At 43.0% G+C, this 19,898-nt stretch overlaps 2 protein-coding genes across 6 annotated transcripts in view; both read left to right on the top strand.

Moving 5' to 3' along the window:
- Positions 1-6,612, top strand: part of SOS1 (SOS Ras/Rac guanine nucleotide exchange factor 1) — a 311,664-nt gene extending 305,052 nt beyond the window's left edge. For both annotated transcript variants that reach the window (XM_033937170.1, XM_033937172.1), the window contains one exon: positions 3,354-6,612. In XM_033937170.1, coding sequence (XP_033793061.1) covers positions 3,354-3,848 — 495 coding nt within the window. In that variant the 3' untranslated portion in view covers positions 3,849-6,612. The remainder of the gene's footprint in view (positions 1-3,353) is intronic.
- A 12,814-nt stretch (positions 6,613-19,426) lies between these two features.
- Positions 19,427-19,898, top strand: part of RDH13 (retinol dehydrogenase 13) — a 46,860-nt gene continuing 46,388 nt past the window's right edge. For all 4 annotated transcript variants that reach the window (XM_033935486.1, XM_033935487.1, XM_033935484.1 and 1 more), the window contains exon 1: positions 19,427-19,646. Coding sequence is in view for 3 of the 4 variants with exons in the window: in XM_033935487.1 (XP_033791378.1) it covers positions 19,582-19,646 (65 nt within the window). In the remaining variant the exon portion in view is untranslated. The remainder of the gene's footprint in view (positions 19,647-19,898) is intronic.

Below are 19,898 nucleotides of genomic sequence, written 5' to 3'. Positions count from 1 at the left end.
TGGTTCCTCTGGCGCGACTCCATCTGAGAATACCACAATGGACCCTCGCCAACCAATGGTCACAGACCAGGGATCCTCTTTCTCATCCCATCTCTGTAACATCGTCTCTTCAGCAATCTCTTCAATGGTGGTTGAACTCCTCAAATCTTTCCAGGGGCCTCCTTCTTCATCCGCCCCCTCATTCCATGATCATCACCACAGATGCCTCCCCCTATGCATGGGGAGCTCACATGGGGGATCTACGCACCCAGGGACTCTGGACCCCTCAGGAGCGTCAACATCACATCAATTTCCTGGAACTCAGAGCCATGTTTTATGCTCTCAAGGCCTTCCAGCACCTTCTCTATCCTCAGGTTCTTCTCCTATGCACGGACAACCAAGTCGCCATGTACTACATCAACAAGCAAGGAGGCACCGGATCTCGTCTCCTTTGTCAGGAGGCCCTCCGAATTTGGACCTGGGCCACAGCCCACAATCTGTATCTCAAAGCCGTCTATATCCAGGGCAAACAGAACTCCCTGGCCGACCGACTCAGCCGCATCCTTCAACCTCACGAGTGGACCCTGGATCCTCCCACTCTCCACTCCATCTTTGCTCGATGGGGCACTCCACAGGTGGACCTCTTTGCAGCTCCTCACAACCATCAGCTGCCCCAGTTCTGCTCCAGACTCTTCTCTCCACATCGTCTGGCCCCGGATGCTTTCCTACTCGACTGGACGGATCGGTTCCTCTATGCCTTCCCTCCACTTCCTCTGATGTTGCGGACCCTGTTCAAGCTCCGCAAGGACAGGGCCACCATGATTCTCATCGCTCCTCGGTGGCCCAGACAACACTGGTTCTCCCTCCTGCTTCAACTCAGCGCCAGGGAGCCCATTCCTCTTCCTGTATTTCCTTCTCTGCTTACGCAGCAACATCAGTCTCTGCTACATCCCAATCTGTCTTCCCTCCACCTGACAGCTTGGTTTCTCTCGGGCTGACCTCTCCAGCAAACCTGTCTCAGCCGGTCCGTCGCATTTTGGATGCCTCCAGGAAACCCTCCACACTCCAATGTTACCATCAGAAGTGGACCCGGTTCTCCGCTTGGTGTCTCCTTCATCATCACAATCCCACCTCCCTGGCGGTGGAAACTGTACTGGACTATTTGCTCTCTCTCTCCGACGCTGGCCTCAAGTCGACCTCAATCAGAGTGCACCTCTGTGCCATCACTGCGTTTCATGAGCCTATTCTTGGAAAACCCCTCACGGCTCATCCTCTGGTTTCCCGGTTCATGAGAGGTCTCTTCAATATCAAACCACCTCTTCAGCCTCCCCCCGTCGTCTGGGACCTCAATGTGGTTTTGTCAGCCCTCATGAAACCTCCTTTTGAGCCTCTTGCTACTACCTCGCTCAAACTTCTCACATGGAAGGTGCTTTTCCTCATTGCCATCACCTCTGCCAGGAGGGTTAGTGAGCTACATGCACTGGTCGCCGATCCACCGTTCACTGTTTTTCACCATGACAAGGTGGTTCTGCGTACCCATCCTAAATTCCTTCCTAAGGTGGTTTCAGCCTTTCACCTCAACCAGTCCATCGTACTGCCTGTCTTCTTCCCTAAACCCCATTCTCATCCTGGGGAACAGGCTCTTCACACGCTGGATTGTAAGCGTGCCCTGGCGTACTACCTTGACCGTACCAGGGCTCACCGCTCCTCTCCTCAACTCTTTCTGACCTTCGATCCTAACCGTCTGGGTCACCCTGTATCTAAACGGACGCTGTCCAATTGGCTTGCTGCCTGTATTGCGTTCTGTTATGCTCGAGCTGGCCTGTCGCTGGAAGGAGCTGTCACGGCCCACAGAGTCCGAGCTATGGCTGCTTCTGTGGCTTTCCTCCGCTCTACGCCTATTGAGGAAATCTGCAAGGCGGCCACTTGGTCTTCAGTTCACACATTCACTACTCACTACTGCCTGGATGCCTTCTCCAGGCGGGATGGACACTTCGGCCAATCTGTGTTACAAAATTTATTTTCCTAATGGCCAACCATCCCCCCTCCCTCTCTGTTAGCTTGGAGGTCACCCATACGTTAAGAATATGCTGCCTGCTTGTCCTGGGATAAAGCACAGTTACTTACCGTAACAGGTGTTATGCAAGGACAGCAGGCAGATATTCTTACGACCCACCCACCTCCCCGGGTTGGCTTCTTAGCTGGCTTATCTTAACTGGAGACCACGCACTCCTCCGTCGGGCGGGAAGGCACCAGCGCATGCGCGGTGCGGCCAACTAGAACTTTCTAGTTAAAAAGGTCCGTACCGGGGCTCCGTCGGTGACGTCACCCATACGTTAAGAATATCTGCCTGCTGTCCCTGGATAACACCTGTTACGGTAAGTAACTGTGCTTCCATGTAATTCTAGGTTAGTTTGTTTTTTTCCCAAAAGCTTTCTTATGGTTCACTCCCAATGATGATATTTGCAAACAGCTACTTGGTCTTCAATTCACATATTCACATCTCACTACTGTCTAGAATCCTGTTCTAGACGAGATGGTCATTTCGGCCAAGCAGTATTACAGAATTTATTTACTTCTTAATGATCAACTCTCCCTCCATCCCATTCTGTAAGCTAGGGAGTGTCACATGTTGAGAATATGCTACTTGCTTGTCCAAGGATAAATCACAGTTACTTACCGTAATAGATGTTATCTGGGGACAGCAGGCAGATAATCTCGCATCGCTCCCACCAACCCTGGTTGACTTCTTAGCTTGCTTATGGAACTGAGATACCGCGAGCTGAAGTCAAGCGGAAAGGCACTTGCACATGCGTGGTGTGGGCAGTTGCAAAGTTTCTAAAAACTTAGTGACTGCACTTTTACCACTGTCTGTACCGGCTCCAGGGATGATGTCACCCACATGTGAGAATATCTTCCTGCTGTCCCCAGATAACACCTGTTTTCTGTAGGTAGGACTGATAGGCATGCAGTCACTTTTTTGAGCTTTGGAACTAACTGGATACATAGGAGAGACTACTATGCAGGAAAGGCCACGTACACTCAGAACTTTACACTAAGTTCTGTACTCTGGGAGAGCTGTTTTCATCTCGGTGATATACAATCATATCACCCCACATGTATAGCTCACCAATCCTTCCATCTATGGAGAACAACTTGTTAATGATGAGCAATTGTACTATTTTGGTTGCAGAACTAGGAAATAGTCATGGGAAATAAAGTTTAAAAATGTAACTTAGTTTAGTGTATATAACGTTTAAATTTTTGTTATTTAATGTGAATTGCTTTGGGAGGGTCAGTCTGGTCCCATAAACTTATCTTTACATACATATTTATACATAAGAAATAATTGTCCAATTTGATTTTTCTTTCAGATTGTGTCTAAGCACTTGGACAGTCCTCCAGCCATTCCTCCTCGACAACCAACATCAAAAGTTTATTCACCAAGATATCCAGTGCCAGACAGGACCTCCACATCAGAACTTCCTGAAAGCCCTCCATCACTACCACCTCGAGAGCCTGTTAGAACACCAGATGTTTTTTCTAGTTCCCCGCTACATCTCCAGCCTCCACCTCTAGGCAGAAAAAGTGAACTTGGTAATACCTTTTTTCCAAACAACCTCTCTCCATTCACACCACCTTCTCCTCAAACACCATCTCCACTTGGAACTCGCCGACATCTACCTTCACCACCTTTAATACCACCAGATATGGAATTCCCATGCAGTGCTGGGCCACCTGTTCCTCCACGGCAAAGCACTTCTCAACCAATCCCAAAACTTCCTCCCAAAACTTATAAACGAGAGCACACACATCCATCAATCCATCGAGATGGACCACCATTGTTGGAAAATGCTCATTCTTCCTAAACTAAGATGAAAACTCCAAACACTACAGATTCTACTTTTAAAAATGCAGTGTATAGATAATGAATTATAATTTAAAAGGATATATATATTTTAACAAACTTTTGTTCATTCTTATTTCATCACACAAGTGCTTGATCTAGAGTAGGAGAATATCTGAGTAGAGACTAGATAAACTTGTGTGACCAAGAGACTGAGCTGTTTTTCATAATGAGCTCTAATTACCAATAAGGGATGAAAAGTGCAGTTTGATGTAGATCAGGCTAAATGATGATACAAATACTGAAACTAAAACATGCACTTTTTAATATATAAAACAGGGATCTTTATATCATATTTAATTTCAATTTGCCTTACACTTATTTTGCTTTAATAAATCTTTTACAAAATTGTTGAAAGGACTGCGAGGAAACTATGTAATACCTAATGTTGTAAAACTGAGGCATAGCGCTGTATTACAGTTCTGTTTACAGATTGTTACAATGTTGTATGGGTACCTACTTCACCAAAGAGGTACTTATAAATATCATTGACTGTATAGATACTGATATGGATAGATGTTCATCTATCTATCTAATATATACTGTATATATAATACATACAACACACGTGTGTGTGTAGCAAAACAAATATATGTAATTTTTTGGGTGGGATATGGATTTATACACACATGCACGTGTCTGTGTGTACATGTATCTGTCTATGTATATATTTTTAAGAAGTTTTATCATAGTGCCAGTTGTGAAAGAGGATTTTTAAAAGTATGTGTGATCATTGTTTTCTTTAAATGAGAAGTCTAAAGTCTTATGTCAAATTACAACAAAAACAATCAGAAATTATGGCATTTGCCTGAGTTAATTATAATAGTACTTTTTTTTTTTTTTTTGGGGGGGGTAATTTTATAAGCTGTTTCTGTGAGTAAAACTGTCTCATGCATAGAAATTGGAGTTTATAAAATTGTGAAGAGTATATTTGATAGAAGTATACATAGACACCCTACTTAGAATAAATGTGGGCATTCCTGGAGCAGAGTTGGGTAGAACTAAGACTTATATTCCCATGTTATAAAATAAACACAGATAACCAGGACATTGTGTGAGCCTGTAAAAGAAAAAGATGAAAATGCAGTGCCTACTTTCTAGGGCAGTGTACTTAAAGGCCATAAGCTATAGCATCTCCTGGGTAACCCTAGGTGGCTCCCATAATCATTCCCTTTTTTTTTTTTTTTGCTATTGGATTGTTCAACAGGACAGAGAGCTATAACTCTCTCCTCCCTTCCAGAATCTCTGGCCATGTGGAGGTTCAGGTGGTTCTTTCTTCATGCTGATGCTCTCAAGTCTTGTTTGGCTAAAGTTCAGCACTGTCTAACAACTGCCGTGGAGATTTGCACTTATCTTACCTTCCATTATGAAGGGACTCGGGAGGAGCCATAGCTGAACAGATAGCAGTTGTATGGAAGCCAGGCAGGCACCTTCATTATCTTCCTGCTGCTTAGGAATCAAACACTTTGTTTCAAATCCCACAAACTGCAGTACTTTCAGATGTAATATAATGCACCTAGTCCCAGCCCGAACCAGCTTCCCCTTCTCCCCATGTGTTTGTTTTCTGGAGCATGGGCAAACAATCTTGGACCAAGGAAGGAAAGAACCTGAGGAGTGAAATGAACCTGATTTATTGTGAGAGCTCCTTGCTCTATTCTTGCTGTGCCCTCTCAAGTCCAACAGTACTCTCTGCTAGGTCCCGACTACTGCAGGGTGTCCTGTGGGGTTGTACATGCAGTACCAGCTAGGTCCTGTGACCTCCCTATTATATCATAGGCTTCTTTTCAGAGGGGGGCGGGGATACAGCAGGAGAGAGTTGGCTTGGATATTGAACTGGGCATGGGCCCACTGCACCAAGCCTGGAGTTATTTCAAGAGCAGTGACTGAGTTCTTATCCAGGCCCACTCTTATCTCACTCATGGAGTCTCTCCCTTGTTACATAGGAGCTATGTGCTGAGCAAAGTGTGGTTCTGAAGGAAAATATAGAGGGAAAGGGGATAAGGTAAGAAGGATAGCAGGACCTGGGTGTTGGGATGGGCAGCAGAAAGTGATAAGCCATGCAGGGCTAGTGTGGACTAAATGAGTAAGGAAGTATGTAAAGCTGAGGCTGAAGGAAAGAGCAGGTACTCGGACATTTGCTGAGGGAGGTACATGAGGACTGGAGGATTGATGGGAAGAGCAGAAAAGAGAAAAAGCAACCCCAGGTGAGGAGGAAAGAAAGCAGATACGAGACTAACTAATGTGATTAGAAACAAATGTCCACCAACAAGGTTAGAAAAAAAATTATTTTCAGTTTAATAATTGGAATATGTCAGCTTTTGGACCTTAAGTGCCTCATCTTAAAGATTAGTGAAAACCACAGTTCATTTTACAACAGTTGTGTGTGTAAGTTCCCTTTACAAAATAGACATAATTTATGTGCATTTCTGCTGCTTAAGGAGGTACCCAATAATAAAATTACTCTCATAAAGTACTATGCTAATCTGTATAAGGTTTAGTGATAATCCAATTCATCATTCACAGCTGTACCACTTGAAATGTGAAAGAGCCTCTATGTGGATTGCCATGATTTAACAGTATAAATAGGCATCAGTAGATGTGCAACTGCATAAATGTGTATATAATGAATGCAACATCAAAGTATTTGCAGACTTTTTTATTATTTTAAATTAAATAAAGATGTTATTTCCTGTGGCGGGCATACATTAAATTATTACACAAGACTACACCATTTAATTTCTTTGTGAAAAGATGGTAAAAGCACATCTGATATGCTCCTTCTTGTTCTGTGCCAGAGTTTGATTATAAACTTTCAGGAGAAAATTAAAAGTCAGAGCTTTGTATTTGAAAGGAAATTACATTGTTGAAAAAAGACATGAGTCTGTTGCATTTATCTGGAGGTATATACTGTATATTTAATTCAAGTTAACCTTTAAAACTGATCTGCTGGAGTTGCTTGGTATTGTTGTACCACTTTCTATAGCAGAATATTTACCTGCATGAAACATCTTGACATTATCCATTAACCTATATTGAATTTTTAACTAGTACTATCATGGTAATACATACTAATTATTGAAGAAAGACGCTGTACATTTCCACTAAAATGTTTATGATGTAATGCAGTATCACATCTTTTATTTAGAGCCAAGTCAGAGCAAAGTTATATCAGTGCTTGCTTTTCCACAATATTTCAGCAGTATTGTAATCAAAGACAATATTTGCAATATTGGAGCAGCAATACCATGAAACCCATTGACCACAAAATATCAGCATTGTGCAACACATTCTGTAACAGACAAACTACATTTTGCTTGACGTGTATCTTTACGTTTTGCATATATCAGATCTGTTCCAATCATATTTTTCTTTAAGAAATTATTTGCCTCCTGCTTCCCCATATTTCAGTTAGATTGAGTGCTGCTTCAGAAAAGGGCAGTTCTGCATGCATCTGTATATAACTCAAATTACCCTAATCACAAAATGATAGGTATGAGACATGGTATATTTTTTTCATAAATTATTTATTTTTCTTTATAGCAATATGCAAATCAAATGATTCCCTTCTTCAATTTTTTTTCATCAATCTTCTAGTGGATATTCGATTGCTCTTATAGACTTATACAACTTAAACCCAGGGGATGAAGAATCCTCAAGCGCTTGTAGCAGTTAAAACATTAGAACAAATCTTAGTCAAAACTGCCTGATGCAAGCTATCACTGGTTTCAATGATCTCCCTATAAGCTATCAGTACAATTTATTAATCTTGCTTATATGAATATTTAAAGTACTTAGCTTATATTGACTTTAAGTGTTCCTTAGTCCTGCTCAAATATTTGTATTTATAGTGAATGAAAACTGCTGTTATGGAGTGCCAATTTCCCCAGGCCTCACTATGGAACTTTTGTCTAATAGGGAATGGAAATGCCTGAGTCCAATTAATCTTGGAAATTATTGAATTTAAGAATGTTTACAAATATACTTATGTCTTTGGCTGATGCTTATTTTGTGTCTAGTGCAATAATATAAATATTTTAAACAATAGTGCAAGTTGACATATAAGTATATATTTCATGTGTCACATTGATATAATCTAATCTAATCCTTAGGTTTGTATACCTATACCACAAATCTTAGTGAACTTAAGCAATTTGCAAAATAGAAAATAAAATAATCCACAAACGAGGGAGCGCTACACTAGGACACCGAGATTACAGTTGTAAAATACACAAGCAATAAAAGAGACAAAAGGAGGAAAACTGTACAAAACATAAGTCAATTTCATATCATAAAAGTCTTGAATTGCATAGCCAGTGCCTCCATAAATACAGTACTCTTAGAATTTCGGTTTAATCATATATTGAACGTGATTGTACTGCAGCCTACTACTAATGCAGCTGTGGCCACCTTTTAGAGCAAACCACATGGATCAAGTAGGTCTTGCCATCATTTACTATGATGAGAACATAATATGCTTAATCTGGAGACATGCTTGGCTGAAATAAGTTTTAAAGATAATTTACATTTCTTAAAAAAATGTGCCTAGACATAAAGATAGGCAAGCCATTATCCTGTTTTCTAAAGCACAAAAATAGATCTATTTCTCTGACATCGCAAGGTAAGGAATTCCAGAACACTGGTCCAGCAATCAAACATTCTTTCTTTCCAATCCAATCTGACTTGTTTGAAGGAAGGTATGTATATCAAGTAGTCTCTTGATCACAGATCTCAATCTATGTATACAGTATAATCTCGTTATAATGGTCTTCAAGGGACCTGGAAAAACAGTCCGTTATATCCAGAATTGCATTTTTTTTAAACTTGAAACAACATACAATCAATGAACAACAGTCACTGCACAAGCATATCGGCAACAGCAAGAACAAAACTCAGCAAAACATTGGTATGGCACGAACTGATTGTAAAACCAGAACACTAAAAGATGTTCTAAAGCATTATGTCATACTGTATTAGAAAGAAAAATAATCTTTCATTTTCTTCTGGGCTGCATTTTGATACTGGATCACCGGTACGCCACGCACCTTGTAGGCGGAGCCTGCTTGTCAGTTATAGCTGAACAAAACTACAACTAAAAGCAGTTCTGGGGACCAAATTGTTTGTTCGTTATATGTGGTGATTTTCTGCATGTTCATAAAAGCACAAGGCCAAGACCAGCGGACATAGTCCACTATAAACAATATTTTGTTATAAGTGAGTCCATTATACTGTACTGTTTAAAGCTTTAAATTACATGTTTCCAGTCTGACATCTACTTTGAAAATATTTAAATTTTCAAAGTAGATGTCAAACAGCTTGGAAACGTCATTTAAAGCTTTAAACAGTAACCATGCTAGCTTAAATTAAATCTTTAATTTCTTTTCACACGTGTAATATGGTCAGAAGGAGCAGTTCCAGATATAAAGACTAAAATGTCTAGTGATTTGTAGACCTTCAGTTCGTTAGTTGAAGACAGTTCCACAGTTGAATAAATAAGCCTAACCTTTTTACACCTATGGACCGTCAGAAATAAAATAATTATTTTGTGGACCGGCATCGATCCGCAGACTGGTGGTTGAAGAACACTGGGCTAAGTCGTGGGCCAGACCCTGCCCCCATAGTCCTAATTGTAACACTATTTTTTCCATTCATTTTTCATATATACACACAATATAATCTTATTAACAACGCATCGATCGCACCGCAGACTGGCAGTTGAAGAACACAGTTTTGGGCCTGATGCACATGCCGGCCCTGTGGACTGGCACCGGTCCATGGACTGGTGGTTGAAGAACACTGTTCTAACCATCCCATTTTCTGATTGTACTAACAACTGCGGAACATAATTACCATACTGAGTCAAACTAGAGGTCCATTATGCCTAACATATGCCTAGTATCTGGCAATGGCCAATCCAGGTCGCAAGCATGACATGAGCCCAAATAATGGATCCATTTTTTCTTACACTCAAGGATAAGCAAAGTGCATGGTAATTATTTATTTTTTTCTCCATTAGCTTGTCTTAAGTTTGTGTTGTTATTTTTAATCCCAGTAGTGTTAACTACTTTTATTTCATCTTCTAGCACAAGCTTCCATAGCTTTTATTAGAGAATAACATCAAGTTTCAAGTTTATTAGGTGTCTTGATTAATCGCTTAATCAAACTTCTAAGCAATGTACACATTAAAATTTACATTTGTTAGGTGACAATACAATACATACGAATACTTAAAAAGGACTAAATAACACTCAATTTAACATATTCTTAACATTAGGTGAGGAGGGATGAAATACAATTCATTAAAGTAAAGAAGAGACATTAAAGGAAAATACAAGAGGGTAACAAATAAAAAATATAATAAAGTAAAGTGGAGTAATAAAATAATAAAATTAGTTTGCAAAGGCATCTTTAAAACGATGTTACCCAACCTGTCAAAATGGTGGAGGTGGGAAAGGTGCTCACTACAGGTACGGGAACAAGGCCATCCACCGCCCTGTGGAGCAGTGAATGGCCTTGTCCCCGCAGCTAAGAGAGGGAACGCACGTGGCCTCCCTCCCCCCTTCCTTCCTACCTATATCTCCCTCCCCCTTACCATTCGCGTTTTAAGGTTTGATTAGTTTGTTGAAAGTCACTGGAGTGTTCGTGCAGTCGCATGCATGTGTGGCCAGAAGCTTCTCTTGATGCAACTTCCGGTTGCATCAGAGGAGAAGCTTCCGCCCACACATGCACGAACACTGGTGGCTTTCAACAAGCTAATCAAACCTTAAAACGTGCCGCGAAGGTGAGGGAGATGCATGGACCGCGCGAGGGGTGCCAAAGGGAAGTGAGGTGGCGAGAGGGAAAGGTGGATGCTGCGGGGACAGGGCGCTGAAGGGTGCGGTGGTCCGAGGACAGATTTTTCCCCCGTGTCGTTCTCTAGTTTTTATGTATTTATTCTGTTTTCTATACCGTTCTCCCAGGGGAGCTCAGAACAGTTTATTCAGATATTCAAGCATTTTCCCTGTCTGTCCTGGTGGGCTCACAATCTATCTAATGTACCTGAGGCTATGGGGGGATTAAGTGACTTGCCCAGGATCACAAGGAGCAGCGTGGGTTTGAGGCCACAACCTCAGGGTGCTGAGGCTGTAGCTTTTTGCTACTGTGCCACAGCTGCATACTGTTACCAACTAGTTTTAAAAGTGCTACTTATTTATTTGGTTTTATATCCTGTCCTCCCAGAACTCGGAATGGGTTACAAGATTACATACCTAACAAAGCATTTGTAGTTCTTTACATTCTTCAACAGTTCTAACCCTACTGGAGAGTTTTGTGTCGTCCGCAAATTTTATAACTTTGCACTTTGTCCCCACTTCCAGGTCATTAATGAATATATTGAACAGCAGTGGTCCCAGCACTGACCCCTGAGGGACACCGCTTGTGACTGCTTCCCAATCAGAGTAGTGTCCTTTTACTCCTACCCTCTGCTTCCTGTCCGCCAACCAATTACAGATCCATCTGTGCACTTCCCCTTCCACCCCATCGTTCCACAGTTTCCTTAGCAGGCGCTCATGGGGTACCTAGTCGAAGGCTTTTTGAAAGTCCAGATATATGATGTCTATGGGGTCACCTTTGTCCAATTGTTCGTTAATCCCCTCGAAGAAGTGCAGTAGGTTCGTTTGGCAGGATCTCCCTTTACAGAAACCATGCTGGCTGGTTCTCATCAGATTATTTCTTTCTATATGCTTATTTATGCTGTCTTTGATTAATGATTCGACCATCTTCCCCGGGACTGAGGTCAAGCTCACCGGTCTGTAGTTCCCTGGGTCACCTCTGGATCCCTTTTTGAAGATAGGCGTAACATTCGTTATCCTCCAGTCCTCCGGGACTACCCCTGTTTTCAAGGATAGGTTGCAAATTTTCTGTAGTAACTCCACTATTTTGTATCTGAGCTCCTTCAATATTCTCGGGTAGATTCCATCAGGTCTCGGCGATTTGTCAGTTTTTAGTTTATCTATCTGTTTGAGTACGTCCTCGAGGCTCAACTCTATTGATAATTTTTTCTATTGATAATTTTTCCTCTTGATCCCCCTTGAAGGTTTTTTCCAGTTCTGGCACGTTGGTTCTGTCCTCTTTTGTGAAGACTGACGAGAAGAACGTGTTTAATCTGTCTGCTACCTCCTTTTCCTCCTTTACCACTCCTTTTCTGCCTCCTTCATCCAGGGGTCCCACTTCCTCCCTTGCCGGTTGTTTCCCTATCACATATCGAAAGAATGGTTTAAAATTTCATGCCTCCTTGGCAAGTTTCTCCTCGTACTCTCTTTTCGCTGTTCTGACCACACGGTGACATTCTTTTTGATGTTTCCTGTGCTCTTTCCAGTTTTCCTCAGTTTTATCCTTTTTCCACTTCTTGAATGATTTTTTCTTGTTTCCTATCACCTTCTTAACCTCATTGGTTATCCATGCTGGGTCTTTTGTTTGATTCATTTTGCTCCATTTTCTAAATCTGGGTATATACAGGTTTTGCACCTCGTTTACCGTGTCCTTGAACAAGGTCCAGGCTTGCTCCACCATCTGTGTTTTCCTGGAGCCGTTCTTGAGGTTTCTCCTTACCATTTGCCTCATAGCGTCATAGTTCCCTTTCTTGAAGTTAAACGCTGTTGCAATGGTTCTCTTCCCCTTTGGCATTTCTATTTCCACTTTGAATCGGATCTTGTTGTGATCACTGTTTCCTAATGGTCCTACTACTTCCACTTCTTGGGTAGGTCTTTTCAACCCGCTGAGGATTAAATCCAGTATAGCTGTCCCCCTTGTTAGTTCCTTGACAAACTGCTCCAAGAAACAGTCCCGTACTGCCTCCAGGAACTCCATTTCCCTTGAGGCTCCATGGCTCCAGTCTATCTCGGGATAGTTGAAATCTCCCATAATTATGGTGTTTGCGTTTTTACATTCTCGTCTCAATTCAGCCCTCAGTTCTTCATCCATTGCTTCTGTTTGTCCAGGTGGGCGATAGTACAGTCCCATCTTTATCTCGGTTCCCTTTCTTCTTGGTATTTTAACCCATATTGATTCCGGTTGGTCCTTTGTCACTGCTGCATCCACTCCGGTTGAGTGAATGGTATCCTTTATATAAAGTGCAGTCGTTCATTCTTCACCATGCTCCCCATCCCCGTCAATTAAGTCCCTCTTATCCAGGGGTGTCAAAGTCCCTCCTCGAAGGCCACAATCCAGTCAGGTTTTCCTCAATGAATATGCATGAGATCTATTAGCATACAACGAAAGCAGTGCATGCAAATAGATCTCATGAATATTAATTGAGGAAATCCCAAAAACCTGACTGGATTGCAGCTCTCGAGGAGGGACTTTGACACCCTTGCTCTTATCTGTACCCTTCTCCACCACCAACTCCAGACTCTGTCCATTCTTTCTTGCTATGCCGTATGCCTGGAACAAGCTGCCAGAGTCAATATGTCATGCTCCGTCTCTAGCAGTATTCAAATCCAAGCTAAAAGCCCACTTTATTTAAGCTGCTTTCAACTCTTAACTCACTGTCAGATATGTATACCCGTTGTATCATTCCTCCTACCAGAAGCTCCCCAACCCTGAGAAAGAATCATCTATTGAATGTTATATGTACAGCTGTCAAACCTCTTCTATCAGAAAACATCTAAGTGCACTGTCGGCATACCGTGCACCAGTGAATAACCTTCTAGCTCCCCAATTGCAGATGGTTGCTCACTTCATGAAAGGCCTTGGAACTGATTTAATCTTTGCTTCACTCAATTTCCTTTTGAACCTCTACAAAGAGCACCTCTCAAATTTCTAACTTAGGAAAACATTCTTCCTAGTAGCAATTACTTGGGCTAAAAGGGTTAGTGAACTTCAAGCATTGATAATTTATGATCCACTCATATAGCATGCAATTATCCTGTAATTCTTCCTTTTCTTTATCTCTTAGTTATAACTTTTTAAGGATTTCGGATGGGTGCAGTAAAGCTTCGTTAATATGCTTTATGAATTACTGTTAAATTGTCATTCATCCTTAAAGTTATCTTTGCTATTATTTTTAATATTTTTCTTTTTCTTTATATAAATAGTTTAAAAAGCCACTTATCTTTAGTATTCAGCTTAATCGGCTGGGGACTACTGCCGACATGTTTCGCCGTGCTGGCTGTAGCAAGGCTGTCCCCATGAATTAGTGCTCAACCACATCTGTCCCATCCTATCTCTAGGGTTAAGTGTTTATATTAAGATGTATATAAGTAAGGGGTGCTCTGTGGACTTAAATCCCCAGAGAGCTAGGCTGCAACTACAGAGCTTAAGCCCACCTTCTTCAGTCTGAGAGCATTTGCCATAGTTGTAGACCACATAGCTGTATAAGAACTTGAGTTTACACGTGGCACATGTACCCTTGGGAGTATGCGGCATGGCCGCTGCAGAGAATATTCACTGCCTGCCCGTCCATTGAAGTAGCCCTGCTGCCACTGGGGATCCCTTCTTGCTGCCCACCCCACCCGCTGAAGCCGCTGCCAGGAATCCCTGCCCGCTCCCTCTTGAAGCCGACCCACAGGGCTTCCCTCCGATGTCAGAGCTGATGTCGGAGGAAAGCCTTCTGCATCAACTGGGGTGTCCCAATTACCTCCTTGCTGCACTTGCTCCTTCTGCCTTCAGCGGCTTGTTGGGGGGACACGCAGCCAGCAGCGGTTCACACACTGCAGGTAGCTGACCTGGAAACCATCCCTACAATGTCAGAGCTGACATCGGAGGAAAGCCCTGTGGGTTGGCCACATGCAGCATGTGAATTGCTGCCTGCACATTCCCCCAACAAGCTTCTGAAGGCAGATGGAGCGAGTGCGGCTTGAGCAAGTAAGGGGACACGATCTTTCTGGGACAAATGGAGAAAGGGGAGGGAGGAGCGCATTGGAGGGGCATGATTCTGGGACAACGGCTGGAAGACAGGAGGGGAAGGGGGTACAAACTCAACTCAGAAGGAAGAGAGGTGGCATGAACATGGGACACAGAAAGGAGGGAGGAAGGGGGCACCAACTTGGAACATAGGAAGGAGGGATTAGAAAGGGAGAATTGTTGGGCATGAGTGTGTGAGTGAGGGAAAAAGATGGTGGCACATGGGGAAAGGAAGAAAGAGGAAAATTGGGCATACAGAGAGGAGAGAGGTAGAGATGGGGAAGAGAAGGATGAGAGGGAGAAATGTTAGATATGGTGGTGGAGAGGGAACAGAGGGACAGATTGAAGGGGAAGCAAAGGGGAGGAATTTTGGATATAGTGATGGAAGGAGAGATGTGGCATGGTGCTGGAGAGAGGTGATAGGAGAAATGGGCATGGGAGTTGGTGGGCAGTGGTGAAAAATGCTGCACATTATTTGGGGGATGAGAGAGAAATGTTGGACTCATGGAGGGACAGAGAGAGAGATATGTTGGTTGGGGAAGGGAATGAGATCTGGAGGAGGCAGAAAGAAAGAAATATTGGATGCACAGTCAAAAGGAAGTGCAACCAGAGACTCATTAAATCACCAACCAACAAAGGTAGGAAAATGATTTTATTTTCAATTTAGTGATCGAATGTATCCATTTTGAGAATTTATATCTGCTGTCTATAATTTATATTTACTATATATCTGTCTATAATTTATATCTGCTGTCTATATTTTTCTATAGTTGTTACTGAGATGACATTGCATATTTTAAAGTCATCTGCCTTGACTTCTTTGAAAAAAAAAAAACCCTGAATATAAATGATGATTAACATTTTCTCCGCAGTGTACTTTGTTTTTTTATTTTGTGGTTACCATTATGTATTAATAAGAATATATTGTGTGTATATGAAAAATGGATGGAAGAAATTGCATTACAATTAGTACCATTATTATAGGGGTAGGTCTGGGTTGGAGCTTGGGCAAGGGTACTCGATTTATATTGTTAGGCTTAGGGGGTACTTGGCTTGAAGAAGTTGAGAAATACTGGTCTAACACAGCTTAGTTTTATCTAAGGGGTTCATAATAAAAAAAAAAGTCTAAAAAGTGTCCTAAATGGCTACTTGGACGATCAAAAAGCCTGTTCATCCAAGTACAGTACACATAATCAAAGCTGGTTTTAGACGTATCTAAAACCAACTTAAGCCTTTCCCCTGCCACTAAACGCACAGAGAGAAAAGAGGCATGTTTAGAGGAGGGGAAAGGGTGGGAGGTGGGCTGACCTACACCTAGGCGTGCAGCAGGTATAACCAAAACCTTAGGCAGGTTGCCTAGTCAGCACTTATATGTTTTTGATCTCTTTCAGGTCAGTAAACTATACTGCTGTTACAGTATCCCTGTCCTGACCTGAGGAAAGGAGTTATGGTCTCTGAATGAGTAAAAAACGTATTAAAATTAGTCCAATAAACAAGATCACCTTATTTCCATTTTCTATTAATAAACGATTATCAACACAGTTACAATAATACTTTATCCTACAGCAAAAACAAATAAATAAAACAAATAGAATTTTTTTTCTACCTTTCTTGACTGGTTTCTGCTTTCCTCTTCTTCCCATCATTTTCTTCCTTCCATCCACTGTCTGCCCTCTCTCTGTCTCTTCCATATGGCATCTGCTCTTTCTATTCTTCTTCCAGAAACTGTCTGCCTCTCCCTTCCATCTCTCCCCCCCATTGGTGTGCCATCCATCTACTTCTCTCCGTTCCCCCCATGACGTGGCATTTGTCTTCTTTTCTTCTATCTCTCCCTCCCTCCCAGCAGATTTTAGCATCTCTCTCTCTCTTCTCATTTCCTCCCCACAGATCTGGTATCTGTCTCCTTCCAGGTCTGGTATCTGCCTCCTCCCCTTCCCTAGCTCTGGCATCTCTCTCTCTGCTCCCTTCTTTCTGTTCTTCCCTGGTCTTCCTTCTCAATTTATTTTCTGCCTCTGTCTAAATTCTTTCTTACTATTGTCCTCAATTTCCCCATTTCATTGGGTCTACCTATAGCTTGCCACCTATTTCCCTCACCCATTCCAGTATCTAACTTTAACCTTTTCCCCCAATCCAGCATGTGCCCTCTTTCCTTTCGCCTCCCCACTTCCTTCCAGCATCTGCTCCCCTTTCTCACCCCTTTCAATGTCTGTTCCACCCCTCCTTCACACTTCCATTCAGCATCTGTCCCACCCCTCCCTCACACTTCCAATCAGCATCTATCCCCCTCTCTCTACCCCTTCCATCTACTGTCCACCCTCTCTCTCGCCCCATCCATCCACTGCCCTCTCTGCCCTTTCCAGCTAGTGTCCGCCCTCTCTTCCATATGGCATCTTCCCTCTTTCTATGTCCCTTCAATAAACAGTCTGTCCTGTGCCCCTTCTCTCCTTTGTACATGGTTCATTTCAGCTTCACCCCCTCTCCATTTTTCTGTCTCCACCCCTTCCCCTATGCTCTGGCATCTCTCTCTTCTCCTTTCCTTCCTTCTCATTCAACCCCATGGCCTGACATCTCTCTCCTTTTCTTCTCTTCTATCTCTCCCTCACCCTTCATGCTCTGGCATCTCCTCTCCTTCCTCTGGTCTGGCATCCATCTTAGTTTCCCTTCCCTACCCCCATGCCCTGGCATCTTTCTGCTCTCATTCTCTTCCATCTCCCTCTCCCTGAAGAGCACGGCAGTCAAGTTCCCTGTGTGCGTGGCGGCAATCAGCTGATTGTCGGCCGCCGAGGAACGTCAGGAGAAAGATGTGTCGGCACATGCGCAGATTCTCACACATGCACAAAGATGCCCCAAAGTAGGCCACAAGCCTAACTAAGATGCAGGAGCGTGCAGAAGACTCCTAAGGGGCTGGGAAGAGCAGAGAAGGCCCGGGAAATACAGCGTTGGGTAGGTGTTTAGACCCCAGCCTGGTAGGTGCTGGGGTTTGGAAGAATTGTGCCCTGATTGGGGCCTGAGTTTTCGGGAGCACACCAGAAGGCTGGTTAGCCCAGCATCAGAGGGCGTGTTTATTTGGTAAAAAGAAGGGAAACCGGCGCAGTGTTAGGGTCCCGCAGCCTGGGTTCAGTTCACTTGCGGGTGGTGGGAAGGAAGCTGACCTCACTAGGCAGTCGGGGACCCCCTACTCTGTTTGATCCCCCACTAATGCCAGCCCTGGGGCCCCCCTATTTTCGGCCCCGAGGCATATGCCTACTGGGCCTACCCTTTAATCCAGCCCTGAAATCAGCCTCTCAATGAAATCAGAAGTAAAAACCAACAATCTTCAGAGTGATATCAGAGTGAAGCAAAATTCATCTGTGTTCTGTGAAAGATAAGGGGGTTGCTGCTTGTATTTCAATTGTGTTAAAACTGCCTTTGCTTGTTGAAAAGAAAGTTGATAAATTCTTATACTGTATGTACCATAGCAACCTGCATGAATAATTTATAAGGCAGCAGGGGCTGTAAAGGTATCTGATTGTAATAAGTGGTTGCATAGAGACTGTGACAGCTTAGAAAAGATGGAGCATAATTGCATAATTCATAAGGCAAGGAGTGGCTCTCCTTTTGCAAAATAGAAACATTTGTAAGCACAAGCCAGTTTTGAAATGTTTCTATAACTTGCTCAGAAAACTACCACTGTGTAGGGCAGTCCCAGAGGGCTTCCACTCTTAAATTGGTAGCTGAAACAGTGAGATACCTAATATGAAAAAGAGTATAACTGGGATTTAACCCTGCTCATCCCAGTTTCTTAGCCCATTGTTTTAAATGCTGTAAGCAGGCCACTCTACTTCTTAAAATTAGAATAGGAAACTAGTATGAGCACAGCTCATCCACTGCTGCCAGGCTCAGGATCAACCTAAACAGCTTCTACTAAAGAGGAGTAACAGAAGCGGCAGACAGTAAAAGTGTGAAAACCTGTAGGATAAGGATAGAGCCCCTGAAGATCCAAATTATTCGTTTTTATTAAGCAACAGGAAGTACTCCTGTGAGGGACGAAGGACCACAGGCAGCTATAGTTTGCACCTTGTAAGACTTGCCCACTGGTAACCTGCTCTACCGCTTTGCATTACCAATGAGAGAGAATGGACTGGGAACAATTTTTGTACCCCTCCATGACCTAGATGCTCAAGTCCTGAAGATTAGTGCAAATTGTATTTAAATGCACTGAAATGGATTCAAATCAGGATCATTATGTATTCGCTCTTGCTCAGAAGTCAGCACAGAAAGCAGACTGCTAGGTGGGGGGGATGGCATTCGGGTTTTGAGGAGATGATTTCTTCTGCATTTTCCACCTTGTGCAGTCTTTGTGCTGGTAAGAAAAAAAAATTTGCACCGCTTGCACAGCCATTATTGGGTTAAATCCTTTTTCACCCGCAAATATTACAAAATTTCCCCCTTCACTTTCTCACAGTCTCCCTTTCTACGATAACATCTGCGTCGACTCAAGATGCCTTCTTCCTACAATGAGAGCTACGTTTCCATTCCCCAAAACAACAGCAGCCAGACACCCCCAAAACACAAAACAAACCAGACCCCCCCCCCCCCAACTTCGCTACCACGGCGGGGACTCGTGGAGGGTGGGACAATTACGTAGCTGCCGAGGCACGCGCATGCGCAATACTTCCCCACTGCTCCACGCTGAGAAAGGCCGCGTGCGCGTTACTTGCTTCGCGAGCGCTGAGCAGCCTACATATTTCGCCACGTGCCAGTCCGAACGTTGCTGGGTAGCTCGTGAACACTTATCATACCCTTACGGGCACTGTGTTATTTATGGCGGTGCGGACATGAACCGATATTTACTTCCGGCTTCTGTGGCGGGCACTGTGATAGGAGGGGCGGTGCTAATCAAGTGAGTACAGCTATTGGTTTAGCTTAGTGCTTCGATCTGCCAAGGGGATCCGTTTGACTCTTTGGAATGTCATATTGCTTCTTCGACCTTCTAGCGCAGGGGTACCCACACCTTCTTGGCTTGCAAGCTACTTTTTTTGTTTGTTTGAAATAATTTTTATTGAAATTTTCTTTGAATTACATACAAAACAACAATCAAGCAATAGCAGAACCAGTAAAGTCATCCATGTTAATCCTTCACGAAGACGTAAAG

This window comes from Geotrypetes seraphini, chromosome 3 (genome assembly GCF_902459505.1).
Source record: "Geotrypetes seraphini chromosome 3, aGeoSer1.1, whole genome shotgun sequence".
NCBI lineage: Eukaryota > Metazoa > Chordata > Amphibia > Gymnophiona > Dermophiidae > Geotrypetes > Geotrypetes seraphini.
Note: the sequence above shows the minus strand (reverse complement) of the source record. Positions and strands in the feature narration are given on the sequence as shown.